The 23,314-nt window shown below is 40.1% G+C and overlaps 1 protein-coding gene across 4 annotated transcripts in view; it reads right to left on the bottom strand.

Moving 5' to 3' along the window:
* Window positions 1-2,602: 2,602 nt before the first annotated feature.
* Window positions 2,603-23,314, bottom strand: part of sh3bp2 (SH3-domain binding protein 2) — a 29,698-nt gene continuing 8,986 nt past the window's right edge. For 2 of the 4 annotated variants that reach the window (XM_038734302.1, XM_038734299.1), the window contains exons 2-13: window positions 11,880-12,019; window positions 11,526-11,628; window positions 10,390-10,507; window positions 10,176-10,243; window positions 8,998-9,083; window positions 8,835-8,912; window positions 7,425-8,148; window positions 7,178-7,301; window positions 6,614-6,669; window positions 5,509-5,584; window positions 4,346-4,405; window positions 2,603-4,172 (exon numbers count right to left, since the gene is read on the bottom strand). In XM_038734302.1, the coding sequence (XP_038590230.1) occupies window positions 4,035-4,172; window positions 4,346-4,405; window positions 5,509-5,584; window positions 6,614-6,669; window positions 7,178-7,301; window positions 7,425-8,148; window positions 8,835-8,912; window positions 8,998-9,083; window positions 10,176-10,243; window positions 10,390-10,507; window positions 11,526-11,628; window positions 11,880-12,015 (1,767 nt within the window). In that variant the 5' untranslated portion in view covers window positions 12,016-12,019 and the 3' untranslated portion in view covers window positions 2,603-4,034. Of the gene's footprint in view, window positions 4,173-4,345; window positions 4,406-5,508; window positions 5,585-6,613; window positions 6,670-7,177; window positions 7,302-7,424; window positions 8,149-8,834; window positions 8,913-8,997; window positions 9,084-10,175; window positions 10,244-10,389; window positions 10,508-11,525; window positions 11,629-11,879; window positions 12,020-13,791; window positions 14,110-23,314 lie in introns of those variants that run through there. The other 2 variants (XM_038734300.1, XM_038734298.1) reach the window with 2 other exon arrangements.

Here is a 23,314-nt window from a genome sequence, read left to right as displayed (position 1 = left end):
CTGTAGGGACGCACCTTTTTCTTGCCCCATACCAATTTGATACCTCAACTCAGAGTGTCTGCTGATCATCAAATCAATTTCTGGTCAAGCTTCCTGTCGTAGTTTTTGGTGGTTTAACCTGGTACAGACGGCCATCTCCTGGGGGTAGCTCTGACAGAGCCTCTGCTGCCAGTAGACGCTCGGACTGAGGGGTTTTCTCTAGAGCTTGAGTGTGAGGATGAAGAGTCGTTCTTCATGGGCCCATGGGTCAGGGAGCCCCAATGCCAGTCTGTCTCAGAGCTGAAGTCAGACTGCTGGTGTGTCCAGTGTAGCATGTTGTGATATAATATGTGCACCTACCTCCTGTGGTGTATACTGGTATATCTAGTTGTACAGCAAGACGTGAGGCATCGCCGGATGGAGTGACAAGCTGTTCCTTTTGTTTGAGAGGAATGCTTGAGATTGAGAAGTGAGGGGAGCACAATTGTCTTGTTTTTGTTGCTTCAAAAGTAAAACTTTCGCTCTTCACATTTTATGCGATACAACTTTGTTAGGTATGAATGTTCAAAATTATAACTTTGCACAAAGTGGAGTAGACAATAACATGTCTTTTGATACTTCAGCTGAAGTGCTATGTTGAGCTAACCTAGAGATTTAGCCAACATTAGCACTCATGTGAGTTCGGGGCAAGTTGTCTCAATGACTTCGGGGAATGTCGTCACATGTGACAACTTTCCCCAGTACAAATACACATAACATGCTCAAAAAACATTGTGATATTGTGTAATTACCTATGACGCCAGTAATACATGATACTGTAAATAGAATATTATACACCCTAGTTTACAGCAGCAGCCATATCCCTGGACTACACAAGACTCAATTTATGAAGTAGTGTGTGCTTGTGGGTATATATGGTCTCAAACTGTAGGCATGAAGTGTGTTAGTAGACACAAACACACTGAGTGTTTTTGGACTCAGTCAATCAGCCACTCTGTTTGTAAGTGTGCTCGCCTTTTGTTGTATTAAAACCCTTCTCTGAACTGTTCCTGCTGGCTTTCGTGTCCTGCATTTGGGTCCTCCAACCTACTAACTGCTTCACCACCCATTTACCATGACAGGAAGGAAAGTAGTAGGATTAGCAATTATCAACAGAAGACAGGGAAAGGCAGCACACCACCTGGCATCATGTTAAAGGCAGGCAGGCAGGTGAAGTTGAAGAACAAATCAATCAGAAGTATAGCCAAGGATCTTGACATAAATTACCATATTCTGACTCTGCATTGTAATTTGGAAAAGTAGCTTGCTGATTAGATTACTATGCCAGCTGACATCTCTTTTGGCCTCGTGTGTGGAGCCATTTTCAAACAGTATTCTAAAGGAGATGTGGTTTACATGTGTGAAATGGGCCCACAGTGCTTGCACCTCAGGCCAGGCAATTTGTGTGCCAGACCTGTGACTCTGAATACATGTCAGAAACAGATGTACTTCATACAAAAATGCACATTAGTGTGCAAAACACCACATCTGTTTTAAGAAGTTATAGATTCAAGCAAGTTATCTGCAGCATTCTATTCAATTACCATCTATATGCACTCCAGAAAACGTTTGATTTTAGAGTTCAAAGTAAAGAAGTAGCACCACTTAATGTGTGCTCCGCCAGAATTATTTTTTGAATGAATTTATTTTTTTCCAAATTCTCTTGGCTTGGTGGTTTTTAGTTCTGGTTTGAATTTGAAATTACAATCGATATTCAGTTAAGTGTTCTAATTGTTTGATAATCCACTTACCAGCCAATGGGGCAAATTGTTTTAAGTGCACACTCTATTCAAAAGTCTAACTCCATAATGAGATAAGTTATGAAGATGTAATGGATACAAAATACCTGCCCAAGGATTCCTTCTTTCATTTGGTATGACAATTGTACCATTGTGATGGTGCTTAGTAAATATTAGACAGTGTGAAAAGTGTGACAACATACCCCGCTCTCCATCCATCGTCAACCGCTTATCCATACATGGTTGCGGGGGGGCTGGAGCCAATCCCAGCTGACATCGGGTGCAAGGCGGGGTACACCCTAGACAGGGCCACACATAGATGAACAGCCACTCACGCTCATACTCACACCTAAGGACAATTTAGGGTAACCAATCAACCTAGCCTGCATGTCTTTGGGAGAGAACATGCTAACTCCACACAGAAAGGCCAGGGCAACTGGGGTTTGAACCCACGACCTTCTTGCTGTGAGGCGACAGTGCTAACCACCACACCACCGTGTGCTGAAACAAGCAGTTGTTTCGCTCATTTATCAAGTAAAAATTCTCTACTTCCATGTTACATGAAGATTGTGAATTTGTAAATCGGCTATTTTTGAACGCCACCTTGGGCTCTGTGAATTTATCAGTATTTTCTGATGTTTACAGAGCCCAACTTATTTATCAAAGAAAAGTTGCTAATCAAAATAATCATCTTGTTACTGTATCTATCCTCTGACACTGGGTGAGCTACTAGCAGTGTCGCACTCACTGTTGACATGTGACGTGAGACATGTGACGCTACTCGGGAAGCTGCAAGCTCAAAGTTTAGATACAGGAATCAAAAGAGGAGACAAAACAACAGCAGCGTCTGAGTAATCCTTTATACATTGTCAACATATAATTCTGTAGAAAACAATATATTTACATTTTTACAGGCATAGTTTTTACAGTACATACAGCATTTACATATAAATATAGAGTGATTTACAACATTAAAGTCAGTGCTGTACAAACTGTATTTACAGGATCTCAACATTTTGGCAGTTGAGAACAAAGAAAATTCATATTCCTTCATGTTCAGCCAAATATGATGCAACACGTGGGGTCTGAGTTAATAAGTGAGATGATTTTTCCACCTTCCAAGGACAACACTGTGGAACACTCCTTTTAAAATGTTATTACACTAGAAAAAGTGCAACTTTTTTGAACCTCTTGTTATGGGCTTTGGGCTCAACAATGCTGAAAATTTCAAGGGAGTGTGCTAAAGTGCTGAGAGTGCTTGGGAGTCAGAAATGACTCCCACAGTCTTTTGTCTCAGCACACTAAATGAGTTAGAGACACTAAATTAGTTTGAGGTTCAAGGTCTGGTCTGGACAAGAGGCCGAAAGTTTGTGAAAAATATAAAGACAATTCATGACGTTGAGGTTCAGTGTATCTGTGTCATTTGAAACTAAAACTAAACGCAGTTGTGGCCGAACCTCTAGAGGTGGTTATCTGTTAATAGCAAAAATCTATTCATTTTGATGAGACTTGGAGAATAATAGCGCATACATATCTGACATTGCTAAAAGAAATATGCAATATATCACTTGCGATTTTGAGAAATCCTTTCCTAAATATGAACCATAAACTGTGGTAAAGCATGTGTAAACACAGTTGGCTTCTACAGGAGATGTGTGGACGAGTGTGGGCATTGGGACTGACCTACAGGAAACGCTGGTAAACAGAGGTTATCAGGATCCCACATGAACCCGAATTTAAAGCTGTAATTTGGTGTCACAGCGCCCCTCTGTGGACAAAACATATCACATCCATCTGAATCTGCAAACACAGATTCTTCAGTTTGCATTTAAGCAGCAGAGGTGTTTCAAAAACAGACCAGGTGTCTGAATAATTGACCTCTTGTCCATTAAAAGAGTTTGCTAGATTTTTAGAAAGCTTTATCTTTGTCGTAACTAATATCTCCCCCTAAAAATTGATGTGTATTTACAGTAACTGATGTTTTCAGTGCACAAAAGCGGATTGGTATGGCCTGCTGCGGGAAGAGTCTAGTTTGTCTTCATCACGACTGACATAAGTTACACACACAATAGCTGGTGTCCTAGCAGCCTGAATTTTAGAGAAGTTACTGTCCTTGTTGTTTACCAAGAAGCTTTATGCTGCAGTCTGCTGCTGCAACAGATGAGAAAAGGTGATGGATTGATGGATTCCAGATGCAGAGACGCCCTTAGTCTCGGTTCTCCTTTGCTTTTTGTGTCCATTGGTAGCAGTTGTATTTTTGTATGTTGACTGTGTCAATCAGAAGATCAGTGTCTTTGTGTAGGGCTTCTGCAGGCAGAGCGAGCCGTGGTGAGGAAGAGGATGGTTGTAGTAGTGTTCAATCAGAGCTGACAGAGTGGGGAAGGTCACTTCGCTGTCCAGAAAGATGTGGTCCTCCTGTGAAATCACCCACAGTGAACAGGAGACTGTATTACTGTGTTGTGATATAGCATATATCACATTACATGATATTGTGATCTTACATTGTCATTATGCCTAATTTCTACACATAAGTAATAATTATTGTGTATATATAGTCAGAATATGATAGAGCGCAGCAGCTTTCTTACCTCTGCAAACAGCCGGTAGTTTCTGGCTTTGCCTATAGCGACATCCCACACCACCAGCACCTGGACAACACACCACAATAATTTCATTAGGACGCACGTGTCAGGATCAGACCTTCACATCAGTATGAGGTAGGTATCAGAACAAAAGTTACCTGTGTCTGCCTACCTGTGTACATTTTATCTGAACTATATGCAAAGTATAGGAGTGATTTAATGAACACAAGATAATTTAAAATAATATTAATAACATTAATATAACACTGTTCAATACATACAGGTAGGTTTATTTGACTAATAAAATAACAGTATTAGTAATAATAATAACAATAATCATTATCATAATCATAATAGTAATTTTAGTTTGGTAATTCAGTCTAAATATATTTGAGGTTCATTTTCAGAAAGCTACGTCATTAAAAAATTCTAATGTGGAAGACAAAGAGCTGGTAGACAGTTCACTAATGTAACAGTGACTAAAACATGAAACAAGGATTTAAGTTTTCAGAATATTGCTGTTATAGACTGTTTGGGGAAGTGTGTTTAAGCTTTCTGTTTCTATAAGGACCTAAATAAGCTCAGTATTTGTTTCATAGGGTAGAGAAGTAATCATTTTCTGTCCATTTTCTGAAGAACACAATCGGTCATCTCTTGAACTCTGAGAGGAATAAGTCTGTAATTCATTTACCAAATGTTATTTAACAACACTAAGTCTGCAGCCATGCTAACATGCTAATAACGACATTGATTACATGCTGATGTTGAGCAAGTTATGTTCACCATCGTAGTTTAGCTTGGAAAAATTGCATGCATGCACTAAATGTATTTGCTAAATACAAAGCACAGTTGAAGCTGATGGGAACCAAAGTACTGGGATTAAATGTAATTTCGACCTGATGGTGGTGCTAGATGAAAAGCCAGAGATTTTTTAATTTTGAAAGTGGTGAGCTGACAGACATAAACATTAACAGAGACACATGGCTAAAAATGATCATGACATGGACATACACTGAATATAATTTTAGTTAATCAGTTTTTATGAGTCGCTGATGCTTCATACTTATTGATGAAATCAAAAGTGAGTTACAACTATGTAGAGACACTAGTTTCTGCAGTGGAGGATAGGAAATGTTATAGTATCATTCTCACAAAAGTTTTTTTTTTACCTTTGATGTTTTGGTTCCTGAGTTTCTGATGCCATACAGTCCGTCCTGTGGAGGGATTGAGCCCTCTCTGAATAACCTGCAGGTACAAACATCGTTCCAGTTACCACAGATGAGCTAAATATGGTATCCTCATTTCAAACGACTTTACTGGAAGGAACTGTTGTGTATGGGGTCATATGAGTGCCATAAAAAAAGAAAAAAATAAGAAATAAAACAAGATAGGAAAATAAATGTGGATACATAAAGAGAAATAAAATAATAATAAAAAATAAATTGATGTGGAAATTTAAAGACAAATATCACAATATAAAAGAAAATTTTTACTTTAAACATTTTCATTAACTGTTTATTTCTGTTTATATTTATTTTATATATTTTATGTATTCAATAATTTTTTATCTAATATAAATTTTTATAATCCCCTTTCCTTATTGTTTTCTGTATTGGCACTGTAACAGCACTGCACCTTTAAGGGGTCAGCAGCCATTGCAAGGTATGTGATGCCATGGGGGCCTAAAAGACTAGCAATAGGTAAAGTAAAAACAATAGGAAAAAGAAGATTAAGGAAAAATTAAGGAATAAAAATTACATTCTGTATATATACAGTATATATATACAGAATTAAATGAACTAATACATATGAAAATTGTTATTTGTTATTTCTTTATATTTCCACATGTGTTTATTTTTTATTTATTTCTCTTTACATTTTCAAATGTATTTATTTACTCATTTATTATTATTATTTATTCCTTTTTATATTTCCACAAGTATATATATTTTTTATCCTTGTACAGATTTATAATTTTTTTATGGCCCACTATGACTCGATAGTTTTTAACTACTCATGCAAATAAGATAGAATGAACAAGAACAGATGCAGCAGATACTTTGATTTAAACTGATGTGAATAAAGCACAGCACTGAGAAAGTACTTCATAAATAAAGGAAATAACAAAGACAGTGTCAGTAAAAGAATTGAATGAAATAAAGCAGAAAGTGGTTTTCTTTGTTGCCACTAGAGGGCAGAATTACTACTGAAGGAATATTTTAGTTTACCAAAACAAACAAAAACTTAAATTGCAAACAAGTGTATGTGTCATACTTTTCTACGAAGCTGGTTTCAGTTGTGTCGATGAACACAGAGTCTGGCAGCTGGATCTGTAGATAGAAACACTTGGTTAATCATGCCCGCAACATGTTCGTTGCAGCACTGATATTGACTCAAGTAAGGGTCACTTTGAGACTTTGAGGTTGAGAAATGCATTCAGAAATAATTTGTGTAGTTTGTACATCCTTACACGACATGACAACAGTAATGTTTGTGTGATCAGCGCAACAACTCTGAGATGTTCAGAGTCTTAAGCTGATGATACACAGGGCAACTTTTTGAGCAATGTTGCTGGGCAATGTTGCTGGTGGCAAGTCCGACTATGTTTTGAACAGATAGTGGTGGTGCGAGGAGGGTGACGGAGTGGATTATGGTAGTAATCTTTACTCATTACCATTAATGGCAACATTGCCCAGCACCACTGCTCTAAAAGTTGCTCCGTGTATCATCAGCTTTATAGTCTGCAGGAAGCTTAAAGCAACATATACACATAGTCATTCAAAAGAAGCCTGTGGTGAAGGTTAATATCACTTGTCACATCACTTCAGACTCTCTTACATTCTCATAGTCCTCATCAGAGTCGTCTCCTTTGCTGTGTTTGGTAAAGTCTCGCTGCTTCCTGAACTCTGTGGGTGCCTCGTCTCCCAGTGAACGGAAGCTTTGGCCCTCTGGAGATGCCCTTCTGGGAGGAAACACGACTCATTGAGGCCACTTCAACCAGATTAACTTTTTTTAGTTTTTTTCAGAGGACATTTCCAAAAAAGTACTCTGTGTTTAATGTTTTGTGTGTTGGAATCAAACTTACTGAAGTGGGGTTCCTGGCTTGGACTTGGCTCCAGGCAGTGTGGGTTTGGCTGTAGGTAGAGGAGGTTTGTATATTCCTGGCTTATTGTGTAGTCCAGTTTTCAAAAGAGGAGATACTGGAGGGTGGCCAGGCAGTGGTGGGTGAATGGAGGACGTCTGGTTGAGGGACCCTAGAAGATTCGCAGAATGAGGGGTCGGTATGCTCGGCTTGCTGCGGTGGTTGCTTATCAACCCGTGGTGGTTGTTGCCCAGCGACTGGCTCCCTCCAGCATTAAGGGAGGAGTGTATGGGACCATTTAGGACCATTCTGGTCTCTAATTGGTTGCAGATAGGCAGAGTGGCGGGAGATTGGACCGATGTGGCTGGCAAAGGCCTCCAGTCTCTCTTGTCGTTCCCGATCCCCCCTACGGATGTCGCCCTGCTCTGAAGAGTTTTCTTTGTGTTTGGGGGCGGAGGAGTCGGGGGGATAGAGGAGAAGGACTTCTGCAGCAGGTGCGGGGCAAATGGGACAGGAGGAGGCTGGCCTTTGTTGGGGTCTTTTAGTATGGAGGAAGGGGGTACACAGGGCAGGGGCTTTTTGGGGAGCAGGCTGGTTGGATTTCTTGGTAGCGACGGAATGGGAGGAGGTGCTCCTTTGGAAGAACCTGAACTGGAGTCTTGACGGACCTGGAATGTTGCCGGCACTGGAGGAGGAGGATAGGTGGGGGGCGGCCCCGTGGGTCGAGCTGAGGAGGTCAAAAAAAAATAAATAAATCAGACTTCTTGTTTTGGTTAAAGTTTCTTTTGTTAGTTTGCCTACATGTTCACTGCACTTCATGTTTGCCCTACATGTAAAACTACACATTTCATGCAAATTAGTACAAACAAGGCTCAATAAGTTCAGCTTCTTTAAAAGGATATGATTGGTGTTAACTGTTTTTCACCTGCATTTTCCTTCTCCAAGGAACCAAAAGCTGTTTTGGTTCCTGTTTTATTGTGTATGTAGTATATGTGCGAGATCTTCTGGTGGTGTGGACAGCACAGACTACACTATAATTATTATCAAGTAGTGTTTCAGAGTCTCACAAAGAAAAAAAGAATAAATACATTATTGTTAAAACCACAAAGTTTTCACATTCACAAATTTTCCTTATTTTCTAACATTGATAGAAACAAATAAAGTCACGGATTTGTTTTAAAAAACCACTGAAGCCAAAAATCACAAGCTCTATTAAAATATCGAGTGTGTGTTTTTATATGTGCAAGTGAGGCAAAAGCACTGTGGGGTCTGGGTCTTTGGATGTGACCTTTGACCTCATTACGATCAGTTTTGATGTCAGTAACTTAACAGTGGAAGTGTATTGTTCTGTTACCTTCACTGTAACGGACTGTACACAAGTGAGCTCAAATGGTGTGTGGTGTGTGAGGTCACCTGTGGATGTCTGCGAACTGTCACCGTCTGGCTTCAGATAGTCTTCCTCATCGTCATCATCATCATCCTCAGCATAATCTACACACAGAAAGAAGAGACAGTTTGCTAATGCACACAGTGCAGCGTGTGTGTTGTGTGTTCGTGTTCACAAAGGTGCTCTTACCATCTTCTGCGTTATCCACGGGGTGTTTAATATCCATGGGCTTCTCAATCGTGCCGTAGAAACTGTCAGCATCTGAATCTGAGTCGCTATAGCGACAAAGAAAATGTTATCATGAATATACATTATTCAGAAAAAAGTGGTTCTTAATGGGTTCATGGTTCATGACATTTTCTGCAGGACGTGGATAGCTCTTGACAAACTAGCTGTTATTGCCATAAGCTAGTTTTCCTCAGCTGAGCTTCCAACATTGCTGCATATAACTGCTCATGAATTAATTTACAAAAGAGGACAATACAGTGTTATTCATTACGCCATTTACTATCCCAGTTTGCCGAATGCTAACATGTCCTCCCCGTTTGGGCTACTTTAGCTGTTTATGTTTAACTCAACCAATGAGATTCTCTCCCTCCAACAACATTACTGCAGGTTAGGATTTTACAACACAGAAAATTGTTGGCATCCTATCCTATAAAATAGTTTTTTGTTAGACTGCTACAACACATTTGTATTTTTGCCACATTACAAAAACTTTTAATACAATTATTTGAGATAAGATTAGGGAAAGAAATCTGACTTTGCTATCATACAAATAAATGCATTCCTTGCGAGAGAAGGCTCCCTGTGCAGCACAAACACTCACTATAATGAGAAGCTTTTAAATGAGCTGCTAATGTCCCCAGTTCCTTTAACAGTGTATTTTCAATGAAAAACTGGCAGGCAGGTAGCTTTGTAATCAAAAGCAAGCGTCCATTTTAATTGCCTTCATAAATTATAAATTAGCCTGCAGAATTAGTTTCTGGTGGGGGAAACTTTAAGTGCTATTAATCTGCTGGGAATAATTTGCGAGACGTTGTTGCAACCTGCAATAATTTGTTTCCACTCAAACGTTAAAGGTGACCGAGGTCACACTGCTAAAAGAGGCTGGCGGTCTGTGAGAAAGAAGTGCATGACAGTAGAAAATGACAGAGCTTTTGGACATACAGGATGTAAAGTTGCACTGCATGGTTCTTTTCAGTTAATCTGTGGTTTGGGTTTTGAATTGTATATAGGTCTGATGTTTCACTTATTTATAACACCAACACAAATATAGATACCCATAATAAAGATATTCTGCATCATAATTGATATGACAGTGTCTACACTGTGCTGTAAAATATGATGTGATGTGCTGATGTTACCTTGGAATGTGGCACTCTTTTCTGTCGTTATAGTGATCTATCTCCCTCCGCAGGTATCGCATCCATTTCTGTAAAATCAAAAATGATATATAGGAGGTGTTTGGGCATGAATATGCATTGCCATTGTTTGGGGGCTTTTACGCTTAAAAAGTGATATTAATATTTAAAAGGTATATATATATATATAAATGAGTATATGTGTGGTTGTTCTCACCCTCCTCTCGTCCTCACTAGCTGCAGAGAAAAACCACGTCCTGTGTTTTTTACTGATGTGGACGATCTTAAAAGGAAACACATTACTGGACGTTGTCTCTTCTGCTGCTCTCATAACTCTGTGAAAGAGAATAAATGTGTTACTCTCTGATCCATAAAGGGAAATGTGCTGTTCATATGTTAGTCTATTTATATATACATTACAAACATGTTGGTTTTAGAGGGTTCTACTGCTGAATTACCTGAGAATTACTGCCAGAAATGTCATCATTGAGTCAGTGGTTCTTATGAGTGATATGATAATCTTTTGCTATGACCAGGTACAACGTTATGCATTATTTTCCTTCTTCATGCAGCAAGATGCCATTTATTGTGAGCTGAACCTTGACAAACTTTCCGGTGTTGCCCACCACTATTCATACACTCAAAAAGTGCCAAGCATGGTGACGTGGGAATGCTGAGAATAGTGCAACCTCGTAACAACCAGTCATGCTCTATTCCACTCAGCTATGTAAGAGAACAAAAAAAAATGGAGAAAAGGCTGATAGTAGGTAGTCCGCAAACAAAAGGGTGACGTCACGCTGGCTACGTCCACTTTATTTAAACAGTCTATGATGAACTAACTGCTTCATTGTGTGTATTCACAATGTGAAAATAATTACTGCCCCATTGGAGTTGAGTATGTACATTTCGTGTTCGATCAGCTGTGGCTCATAGATAGACAGAACCGTCATCCACTAAACGCAAGGTTTGATGTTCAAGCCCCGGCTCATCCTGTCCAAGTGCCCTTGGGCAAGACACTCCAAATTGCAAATGTACCTCACTGCATCAGTGTGTGTGTGTGTGTGTGTCAGATAATAGTATTCTATAGATGCAGTACATTGAAAGCTTCTGGTCAGTGAGACAAGCATGTGAATGTACTCTAAGGCAAGTCAATTTAACATTTGTATAGTCACAAACAAAGCGCACCTTACATAAAACAAACAAAACAATGTGAGTATTGATACAGTGGACATTCTTATCCAGGTTCCCAGTAGTAACCGCTTATACAGGTGGTTAGCAAACTGTGAGTCTTGAAGTCTGCTAAAAAAAAGTTGCTGATTGAGGACTCTCAGCAGCTGAAGAGTTTGCACTGACCTGTTGTAGCCGTTGAGAGAGAACGCCCCCTGTGGTGCAGGAGAGGTACTGCTCTTAAAGTAGTACACACAGCCCTTGTGGATGATGGTGTACCTCAGAGGCCCTGTAAGACAGGCAGCAGATATTAACAATGTTTCCATCCATGCCACATGTGTACGGAAACTTAACATGGACATACATACAACTGAGCACGAACTCTTGAAATTTAAACAACTGAAAAGGCTTTTATGCGTCACTGAGGTATAAAGCTTGCTGGATCAACAAAGAGAATATAATTGGGTGATACAATGTGTTGTGAGACATTTCACTTACTCTGTCCCTAAGCCACACTTATTCTTTTTACTATGAACTCACATTTCATGAGGCTGAACTGGCTGCCTCCCTTCTTGTGGAGGTATCCCGCTGTGGAAACTCCTCCCGGCATGGTGAGGAGGTTTTGAGCCCCAATGGCTCGCATCGGCACCGGCCAGCACACCTCTGAAGATGACATGGTTCTACCAGAGAGGTAAGGAGAGGAGAGGATGTTATTATTAACGCATCACTGCGTAACAGATCTACCAGCGAAGACCGCTACCTCAGGAGTCGCACATTGAAGCAGAAGCAGAAACAACAAAAAAAAAACTGTTCTCACACTACATTCATTCATTTAGCTGACGCTTTTATCCAGAGTGTCACTGCGCCATCACTACCCCAAATGAAACGTAGAAAGAAATATTTCTACTGTTCAGTATAGCGGTCAACATGCCACGACCGGGATTTGAACCATCCATCTTTGGATCTGCAGGGTAATGCCTTAATCACTGCACTATTAAGACATGTTCTCATTTGGACTCCCTGTGAAGAAATGTGTTTTGTTGGACATTAAGGGGTAAGGTTTTTGTTTAACATGGACCCTGTGTTCCTATGTGTTTGAGTTTATGTGACTAACTGAAACAACATTTTGCTTTTCAATTGGTCCAGTGTTGAGCGAGCGTGCTGCAGTCAGCAGCAGTGGGCTGCAGCATAATCCTTCTGGGAAATTCTGCCTCGTCAAAGTACGTCCAATAAAGTGCTTGTTTTTGCGACTTACAGGCTCAGCTTGTTATTAGAAGTGTCCCTACAAGGATCCCTACAGAGACTCTCGTCAAAGCCACCAGACTCCACTGACTGGAAATTCTCATAAATTCCAGATCACCAAATACTAATTCTTACAATGTGACTTCTGCTACAATCCACAGCTGCAATGACCATGCACACATAATCAAATGTGACTGTGGATATGTGACAAGGGGCTGCAAGCAGTCACTGTTTTTATAAGCCAAAAGGGTTGTGAACCACTGGAAAGTAATGAACTTTCCCCATGTGAAATGTGGTGGAGTACAAGTATGAGGTAAGGTACACCTCATAATTGAACTTAAGTATCAGGGTAACTAAAAGACTGGAGAGGGAAAATCACACTATGGGTGGTTCACAGGTAGTTTTTTTCCTACGAGAGGCAAATATTTAGTCATTTCAGGCAGACAGCTGACAGCTGTGAGACCACCACTTTGGCTGAGGGTCCAGAATTAGTCAATTTTTGGTTATTATTTTGCCGGGCATCAGCCACGCATCACTTGTCTGTTTGGGTGTATTTCACCACAGAGACGCGTAGATTTTATTTTCCAGTGACAATAGGAAGTGATTGTGCTCCAATCACGTCAGCTGTCAGTTGTTGCCACGGTTATTCCTCAGCAAGGCTCGTGTCAGAGACAGAGAAGAGAAAAGGCAACATTTACAGGAAATGTGTGTCAACCCAGTGTCGGGGGGAGGGAGGGTGGGCATGTGGTCTCAAAGCAAAATCTCAACGCACTCTCTCTCTCTCTATCGCTCTGTCTCTTTCTCAAAAACACAAACACAACAAAAATCTGAACTGACATTGGTGAAATCTGCACTTTGTTGAAAAGATACGAGACGCCTGAAGTGTGCTGCTGTATGGTTGGCATGCTCACTCTGCTTATCAGGAACATTAAGTTGATGCATGACATTTTCCATAATACCAGCTGTTCCTTTTCTACATTGGCCAGTTAATGGAAAGATGGAGCGAATGTCTGGTACCACAAGCAGTTAGTTTGTATCCATGCAGGGAAGGAAATCTAATCTGGAATTCATTATCTCCTCTTAAAGGTGGGATAAACTTATTTTTTCTCAATCAATCAATTCAATATTCTCTCATTTTTCTTCTTCTTCTTCAGAAAGCTATCTTCTTACACTGCGTGATCCAGGTGTGACCTGCTCAGGTGTTGCCTACCTCCTGTTGAGCCTCCTGTTGATGCTCTGAACAGCAGCGCTCTCCCTCAGCAGGCTAAGTGTGGAAGCTAACACTGTGGATGCCAGCGCCGGCAATATGTCCATGGCAGAGATGTGGAACAGACAGCCAACTGGACCCAAACTTGTTCTTTTCTTTCTGTCCTCAGGTTCACTGCTGCGTCTTTTTGTCTCTTCTCATCGCTCTCTCTTTTCCTCTGATGCTTTTCCAGCTTTTTCTGAACTCTCTCTCTCTCTCTGGCTGCCTTTGTTGATTTCTATCTCTCTCACTCTCTCTTGCACATAAACACACTCAAAGTGAGATAGTGTACTTTGCTACATAAACACACACACACACACACACACACACACACACACACACACATATGCACACCCGCAGACACACCGAGACACACATTCAGTTCAGACATAACAAACACATAATGTCCTGAGTCCTTCTGCGGTGGTTCAAGGCTCATGTAATAGGTGTGTGTGTGTGTGTGTGTGTGTGTGTGTGTGTGAGAGAGAGTGAGAGAGAGAGAGAGAGAGCAGTCAAAATAAACATCCGAACTGAAGTTCTTACAGTAAACGTCTAATGTGTTTATATGGAACTTCTACTTTATCAACAGCATCTACTGACCTCAGAGGGAGAGATAAAGAGTGTGTGTGTGTGTGTGTGTGTGTGTGTGTGTTTGAAGCCCAGGAATGAAGAACTCCGTATTTACCAGGATTTCTTCCACTCCCTTTGACTGAGATAAAAACCTGCAGGAATGCTTGTTTGTCTACTCAGTGTAGCCTTGTCCACAACTGTGTGTAGTTCCCTTCACATGCAGTGACTGGCAGGCTGACGTTAAATATGACTGCATCAAAGGGCACTCCACTCATTTTTCACGTCAAAGTCAGTCTACTTGTCACGGTTAAGGCCTTAGTATATTTCAAACAAACACGGTTGCCTAAAGGCATAAGCGTGAGAAAGTGTCCCCGCCTACTTCAGGTGGTCGCTTCTGAAAGTTTCAAAAAATGTCAGATGCAGCCCCCCCGATTCCACTGTTGGAAAAGTGGTTTTTAGACGCTGTTTGGTGATCTGACAAACACTTCATTTGAAGCATACTGAGGATGTTCTAAAAAAAAAAGACACAGAAAAGCCATGACATTGACGTGATTTTTTCTTAGTTCTGTGCGTGAACTAAAAGTCTTAATTCTTAATTCTAAAAGTCATGAAATCTCCTGCATCGAATTTGACCAAGTCAAGGCAACCTACTTTACGGACATACAAGGTGCCTGGTCACATTTGCATTTAATACAGCCGCATTTCGTAGCAAACTCAGTTCATTTGAGTGGAGCTGCAACCACTGAATTTGCTCCTTGGGGAGATGTGACTGTTCTTTTTTTTTTTTAACCCTCCTAGGTCAGAGTATAAACTGCTCCACAAAAGAGTTTTGCAAACAGTTTGCGCAAACCATTGTGTTTGAAGAGCTACTATGACCAACTAATGCTAGCCTGTTCCTGGCTGGAAGTTTGCCACTTATGCATACTTGCACCACTTATTTTGCAAGTATGCACTTTTTTATGCCAATCTGTCCATTAGCTTTTCATATATCTTGTGTACATGTTCAGGGGAATCACACAATAATTCGGAATCATCATGGGAAGACCACTGATGTTCACTATAAATTGAATGGAAATCTGTCCAGAAATCAACCAATGTCTCTGTTCTTACAACCTGCTCAAAAAAATTTCGACTTGAACACTCTCATTTTGAGTTGTACTGTGTTGGCAAAAAGTGCAATATTGTGTCAGGCTTTAAAAAAATAGAGACATGGGAGTCTGGACAGAGGGCCGGAGTGAGAACGGAAAGCTGATTTAAAAAATGAGGCGAGAAAACCTGCCTGAAACAATAAATCACCAGGGTGGAGCTGCTGCTTGTTTCTGACCTCTCAGTGTCCCGTCTTTTGTGGGCGGTGAGGACTTCAAGAGGACCTACAAAGGCTATCATGTGGTTGATTTTTCAGATTTGTTCAAAGTAATGTTTACTGATAACCAGCATACATAGGGCACATCACACAGACTCACCCCCCCCACACACACACACAGATAAAAGGAGTCTATTCTACAATTAACTGAACCTCATCTCAGTCTGAGTGAGGCCAAAGTTCACCAGCTGCTTATCATCGATACCAGGATTTCCTGAAGCCCTCGTTCAGCTACAGCAGAGCGACCAGCAGATAAAAGTGAAACAACATAATGTGACTGTGCCTCAGCATTTTCATGTTGTCCATAGCGACAATGGCCTGAAAGTCTAGGTTTCAGCATTATTTCCACTGACACAGGACAAAGATCAGGCTGACACTATTTCACAACTATTTACAGTGGATACACTTCAGCTACCATCTCTTGCACTTCAACTAAAATGTCATCTGCTTTCATCTCTTAACCCTTTAAATGACAGTTCAACTTTATTTGGCAACATATGAAAAAACTTTTTTTCCTGAAATACATACAAAGCTTGAAAAAACAACAACAGACAGGCAACAGTAAAGGGAATCCCGTCCTTCATGAATGTTTGCCTAAGTACGTTCTTGTGTCGGATTTCCCCACTCAGAGGAAATGATGAATGAAACGGCAAAATGCAAGGTTTCTCTGTCAGCTGGGTTACACAATTTCTAGGTATTGAAGCTTGCCCAAACTATTTCCCCTCACTGCAGTGCAAAGCCACTACCATGAGAAATGACCTATTGAAACGTATAGTTTCCACAGGTCATTTACTTTCATGACAAGAACCCTGTTAAGATGCTGAAAAACTCCATGCAGGAAACAACAACGTTAAGAAATGACTCATTCAGCCTACTTGTATATGGTGCTCTCCTGAAATTGGTTGATATTTTATTTCAAGAGAATAAAAATATATCGAGTCAATGAACCCTCTCACCCCACAACATTTCTTTTTTAAGTTCTCCAGAGATGCTAATCAGAGAGTAGCTGTTTGTCAGGAAGGGAAGCACAGGAGCTGCCTGCATACCAGACTCATTGAAGCATATTTCCTCCACACGGACACACACAATGTAAAACAATGCTTGGATTCAACAGCGATTTTAAAGTGGTTACTTTTGAAATTCTAACTCTGTGTTTTCATGGCTTTTATGGAAAACGTAAGAGACCAACACGGCATGAGATGATATCCAACAAGAATCAAGACAACTTGAATGCTGTCAACTTGCCCACTGAATAATTCTCTTCCAGCTTTATGTTTCCTTTTTTTTTCATTTAGCTGACGCTTTTATCCAAAACGACTTACAATCGCTATATATGTCAGAGGTCGCACACCTCTGGAGCATCTAGGGGGTATCCAAAATACATTTAGAAAAACCACCAGGTAGACCTATTATAGCTGGTAATGGCTCTTTAGAAGAGAAAATACTACTTTCTAAATTTGGTTTTGATCTTAAACCTTTTTTGTAAGGGGTCATAGTCGGAATCCACAAAACATTTTTCAAGTATGATGAAGTATTTTTCTATATAGCAGTTTTAATGTATTTTTCCTGGATTAAGTATGTGATTTATGAATTGTTTGACTCAACGTATAATGTGTTGGATTTAATGTGCGCCTGTAAAATACTAGCAATAATATAAAATATAATACTTATTTTTGGGCAATAATATCACTCTTTTCTATTTTTGTATTTTCCTTGTAGGTTTATGATGGTTTATGAAAGACTCAGCTTCTGATGTGTTGGATTTGACATGTGCCTGTATAATATTGACCTTGTTGTTTCCAGTTGTAGTTCAGATATATATTTGTAGTATAGATATGTACACAGAGATATGCTCCCTTATGTAGGAGTATCAGACAGTGTTGTTGCTGCTCTCATTGGTCCAGCTTGAGAATAGACTGACTCTCAATCACGCAGATCACAGTGATGAATATGTTTGTGTCTACATATTGCCTGTTCTGCTTTGCGATGGTGATTTGACAATGCCTGACAAAGATCTCTGTTAGAGTGAAACATTGCTCAGTTATAGTTGATGGGAGCTATCTGTACAGATTATTGCCTTTTTGTTGATCTGATGGTCAAATCACTCCTGGTAAAAGTTCAGAAAAACTACAATCTTAGAAGACGGCTTGTGATGACCGACAGAAGCTGGGGTTGGAATTTGAACCTGAAAGCGTAATCCTCTGGGCTGTTTAAGCACTGAAATATGCTGCAATCATCCAAAGAAAGCCTAAAACTGAGCAGGACTTTTGTGAAGACAACAAGGAAGCTGCTAGCATAAATACCTGAACAAAACCCTTAATTTTGGTTCAAAAACCTCAATTGCTGGCAGCATGTCCACATCCCTAAGGCGCTTCCTTAATCCTGCAGAGGGAATAAAAACAGATGCTCTACTACCCAAGGTGTTGTGTCACTTTTTTGACTTTGACACTGCTGTTGTGTAATGAAAAGAGAGTGTCTCTTCTAAGTTTGTAAAACCTCTTTTCTGTGACAAGACTGTAAGCCGCTGATCTTTAACAAAAAAAGAAGGGGGGCTGCAGTGGACTTAAGAACAGACTGGCAGCAGTAGACTGACCAGAGTTTTACAAAGGAAACTGAAACTAGCCGTGAGATGGAAAACCCCTGATGAATCACATCGCAGGACAGCGTTCTTGCTAAATTTCCTCATGACAACATGACAGTGGCAGGGGAAAACAAGTTAGGATCCAGTGCAGTGTGTAAGTACCTGGTTGTATGTTTTGTACTGGAGCACATTTAATTTAAAGGAAACTATCACTATGAGGTTCAAACTTTAAAATTTCATTTAAGGGTTTTTTACATGCACATTAGATCAACAATGTAGTCTTGTTATACACAGTCCCCAGAACTATAGAGATGAACTTGAATTAAGTCTTTATATTTAACATTTCGTGTCAGATCCTTTGCAGTGAGTGACTGTCTGAAGTTTGTGACTCATACATCAGCACGCTCTTCACTCTATCTATGCAAGACCTGAAGTTCCACTTCTGGCTGGTTTTGCTTATTTTACCCAGAAAACAAATATGTATTGGAAGCCTTGATTAGAGTCTACAGACAAGAGCTGCTAATCAGAGGGTTAAGGCAGCCTGTATGTAGAATGAGAGACAAACAACGGGCCAAAAGAGTCCAAAGTCTGAATGTGACCGAGATGTGTGGATTTTTTTAGAAACAGAGAGAGAATGTAATTTTGATGGAGAAATCATCATCATGGACAATTTGAGTACTAAATAAAGGAAGTACATTTTTTCTTAGTCATGTTGTCATGGGGCCTATGATGGTCTGACAGTTGTCTCAGTAACCATGAGGTAATGGTTTTTAACAAATGAAGCATGCAACCATGAGATACATCACCAGTAAACATCAGGGGTGGGGGAAAGCATAGTATCGTGATATTTGCCATGGCAATACTGTAGCGATACACGGATGCCAAGTATCGATATTTTATTATATAAATTGCAGATGGGAGTTTTAACTTTTTGGTACTAGAATAATAAAATCTGCTTTTTTAGTCCACTAGAAAACTTAACAGGACCATGTAGAGGACTGAAAAAGTGATATGAACAAACAGAGAAATGTATCTTTTTAGATAAACAGATGTTGACAAAGTTTGACTTTAGGGACCTAATTGGAAGTTGGTAAAAGGTAATAAATTGCAACATATCTCAATATATTTACAAAATCGCAATAAAATCGAATCGCAACATAAATACCGAGATACTATCATATCCCCCTGGTGATTCCCACCCCTAGTAAACATGCCTGTCACCGTGACAATGGCACAAACAGCATCCTCTGATGATGACTTTGTGATATGGCTGAAAGCTTGGACCCAGACAGCACAGGCTCTCCTTACTGTCATGGTTGTTGCATTGTGTCCACCTGTACTGTTCTGTTGGGTTTTTCTGTAGCACTGAGTAATTGTTTGTATGATTATTTGGGCCAAAATAAATGTAAGCGTTCGTGCATACACGCCACCACAGCATCTATGATGGTGTGGCACAGATTTCACTGGCTGCTAGGTGTCTGCTACAAACATGCTTGTGGCTAACTAATGCCCTCGCTGCAGTGACCAAAGTTTGAGTTTCAGGCTCAGATCCGATCATCAAGTTCCCACCGCCTCCGCAAGACACGCAACCCCTGAGCAGATGACGAGGTCTTACAACCACTGTACGAGCTGCAGCTGGTGCAGATAAATGTCTGTCCTGCTTAGGATGCAGATACTGTCACACAGACCTGCATTTTTACTTAAGACACGCTTCCTGTTTCGACCACAGTGGTTCCTTCACCGTCTCAGCTTCACATTTTCACTGCAACTACAATATGTGGGTATGAAACTGAAGGTTAGTACAGAGAGGTTTATGTGAACTCTTGAGTGTTTCCTCTTCTCCTTTGGTTTATTGGTCCAGATGAATGATTAAAAGAAGCTGAACAGAATGTGTGCACACCGATGACACTGAAGGAAAAGCATTAGAAATTTTTTTTAAATACTTGGAATTTCTCCTGGTATTGACAAAGTCTCCCTTTCACCTGGGGGAATGGATCTGGACTTGCCCCAGGAAAAGACAAGAAGCATTTTGGATGCATACGCTACAAACACAATATTTACACATGTGATTTTTGATTATGGACTTTCACACTATGAGATTTTGAGCCACTTCTGAGTTATTAGCAATGATAGCATTGTTATAACTATTTGGTGAATTACCATAAAAGCTTGTACAGACATTCATGGCAACACTATGATATCAACATTTGTAGTTGCCTGAGGACAACTATCAGACGGATTGCCACGAGATGTTCGCCTCAGGATGAAATGTAATAACTTTAGGGCTCCTCTGACTTTTCATCTAGCGCCAGCATCAGGTCAACATTTTAATTTGCAAAATACTATGCTTTATGACTTGAAACACTTGAAGAAATATTGTTATTGTCATCAGCCTCAGCTGTACTTTGTGTTTAATGCTAACTGACTGTCTGTTTTAAATATTAGCATGTTAGCATTGTCATTGGGAGCATGTTAGCATTCTGATGTTAGCATTTAGCTGTTTTCATAAGATTTTGTTACTCTGGTTGATTCGCTTAGTTCTTTAGCAAAATAATATGTATAATAATGTATTGGACATAGTGGATTTTTCTCTGGTATAGTATCATCTTGGTTCATCCGGTGACATTAATAAGCATGTCCAAACTGAAATTCTGATTTAAAAATGTGAAAAGTGCTTTTGTGTCAATTTCACACAACGATGCACATCCAAATCAAAACTGTACCCTTTTTATGTTCAACTTCCTCTTCTTTTCACACAACAGGGTCACAGTCGAGTCTCCAACCTCTAGAACGAATGGCAATGTTTAGCTTTTCTTGCTTCTTAACAAAAGAACTGGAGGCAATGACGTGTTTCACTGATAGGCAGTGTGTTTGAGGAGGAATCATAATGTTTTGATTTGTGTACAGGGCCACAAAATCCTTGTTGTGAAAGAGCAAAAAGACTGTTCCTGTTCCTGTCATTTACCTTTATTTGACAGCTCTTGTTCCATGTGACCGGAGGTTGCGGTGATGACTCAGATAATTCATAAAGTAAGATATGGACTGTTTAGGTGGAGAAACATTAAACAGACGTGGATTTCATTTCTGACAGCAACATTTTGAAACATATAAAAATAATTTCAAAGTGTTTTCTATCACACAAAGTTGCATCCCTGCTGTGCATCTATTTGTTGCAAGTAAATTTGGACTTGGTGAGGAAATACGTTTAGTTTGTATGAATGCTTGGTACTGCTGATACCATCGGTGCAATCTTCCTGCATGAGATTTAAACAGTATGGTGCTGGTGCTGTTTTATTAAATGAATTTTACCTGATGGACCATTAATAAAGTGAGTGGCCGACTGTGTGTGGAATTATTTGGTTCCTTCTCAAAAAAAAAAGAAAAGCAGAAGAGAAAGTCAGCTTTTACTTTACAGACACACACACACACACACACACACCTGGAGCAGTGGGCTCATAGAAAACTGAAATATAAAACCAGGTCCTCTTTCTCTACCTGTGGCTTCTCCTACACATTGTCACTTCCTTTGTCCATATATGGCAATGACATCCACAGGAACTGCGCAGCCGTCACAGTTCCAACGGCTACAGGAAGGATTCCTCTCAGACTAACACACACACACACACACACACACCCACACACACAGACAGTACAGGTCTTCTACTGTGACTATTCGAAGATTAAAAATTGTACTATAGCTGTGTTTCCTTTCTGAAGTAAAAACCACAAGAGATTAGAGAGGCAGGAAGAGAGAGAGAGAGAGAGAGAGAGAGAGAGAGATCGCGTTGAGATTTTGCTTTGAGACCACATGCCCACCCTCCCTCCCCCCAACACTGGGTCGACACACATTTCCTGTAAATGTTGCCTTTTCTCTTCTCTGTCTCTGACACGAGCCTTGCTGAGGAATAACCGTGGCAACAACTGACAGCTGACTTGACTGGAGCACAATCACTTCCTATTGTCACTGGAAAATAAAATCTACGTGTCTCTGTGGTGAAATACACCCAAACAGATCAGTGATTTATTATAATAAAATAATAAATAACCAAAAACTGACCCTCAGAAAAATGTTCGTGGTCTCACAGGTGTCAGCTGTCTGCTTGAAATGACTAAACCTTTGACTCTTGTGGGAAAGAAACCTGTGAACCACCCACACTGTGATTTTCCCTCTCCAATAGTTTTCTTTGAGATAATCTGCTGCTATGGTGGAGAGTAACTTAAGTTACATTTTGAGGCTCTTGTACTTTACTTTAGTACTGCAATGATATGCTACTTTACAATTGTACTCCACTACATTTCAGAGGGGAAAGTTGTACTAAATTTATTGGACAGCTATAGTTACTCGTTACTCAGATTAAGATTTTCAAATTGAAAACCTGTGATAAACTTATCAAATGCAACAAATTTCAAACCAGTGGTTCCCAACCCTTTTGGCTTATGACCCCTTACAAAAACAGTGTCTACTTGTCACATTTCCCAAGTCAATAGCTGTAAGCAGCTCCCTTATAAACCTCTGAGGTTTCATATAAATAACAATTTGAGGTTCAAAACTGTATTAAAAACTTTTGAGATACTTCTGTAAAAGAACATTTGTTTGTCCTCGTTCCCACCCCATTAATCATGTCATTTTATCTTGGAAATGGATTGTAGCTGTATAGAGCCTTGCGTAGTCTTCTGACCACTCAAAGCGCTTTACAATACATATCACATTCACACACATTCACACACCGATGACAGAGGCTATCATGCAAGGTGCAACCTGCTCATCAGCTGAAAATCAAAGCAATTTGGGGCTTAGTGTCTTGCCCAAGGACTCTTTCACATGCAGAGTGGAGGAGATGGGGATTGAGCCGCCAACTGATTCAAATTGAAAAAACTGTAGTTTCTTTACAGTGTCATGGTAGTGTTTACAGTCATACTTCTTCACCGCATAGAGACGGACTGACGGTAGAAAGTACAGTATGTGTCGCTGC

The sequence above is a fragment of the Micropterus salmoides genome, unplaced genomic scaffold, assembly GCF_014851395.1.
Source record: "Micropterus salmoides isolate LMB-PRFRI ecotype aquatic unplaced genomic scaffold, ASM1485139v1 Ms_hic_scaffold_20, whole genome shotgun sequence".
Taxonomy (NCBI): Eukaryota; Metazoa; Chordata; class Actinopteri; order Centrarchiformes; family Centrarchidae; genus Micropterus; species Micropterus salmoides.
This window is presented reverse-complemented; position numbering and strand designations above follow the sequence as displayed.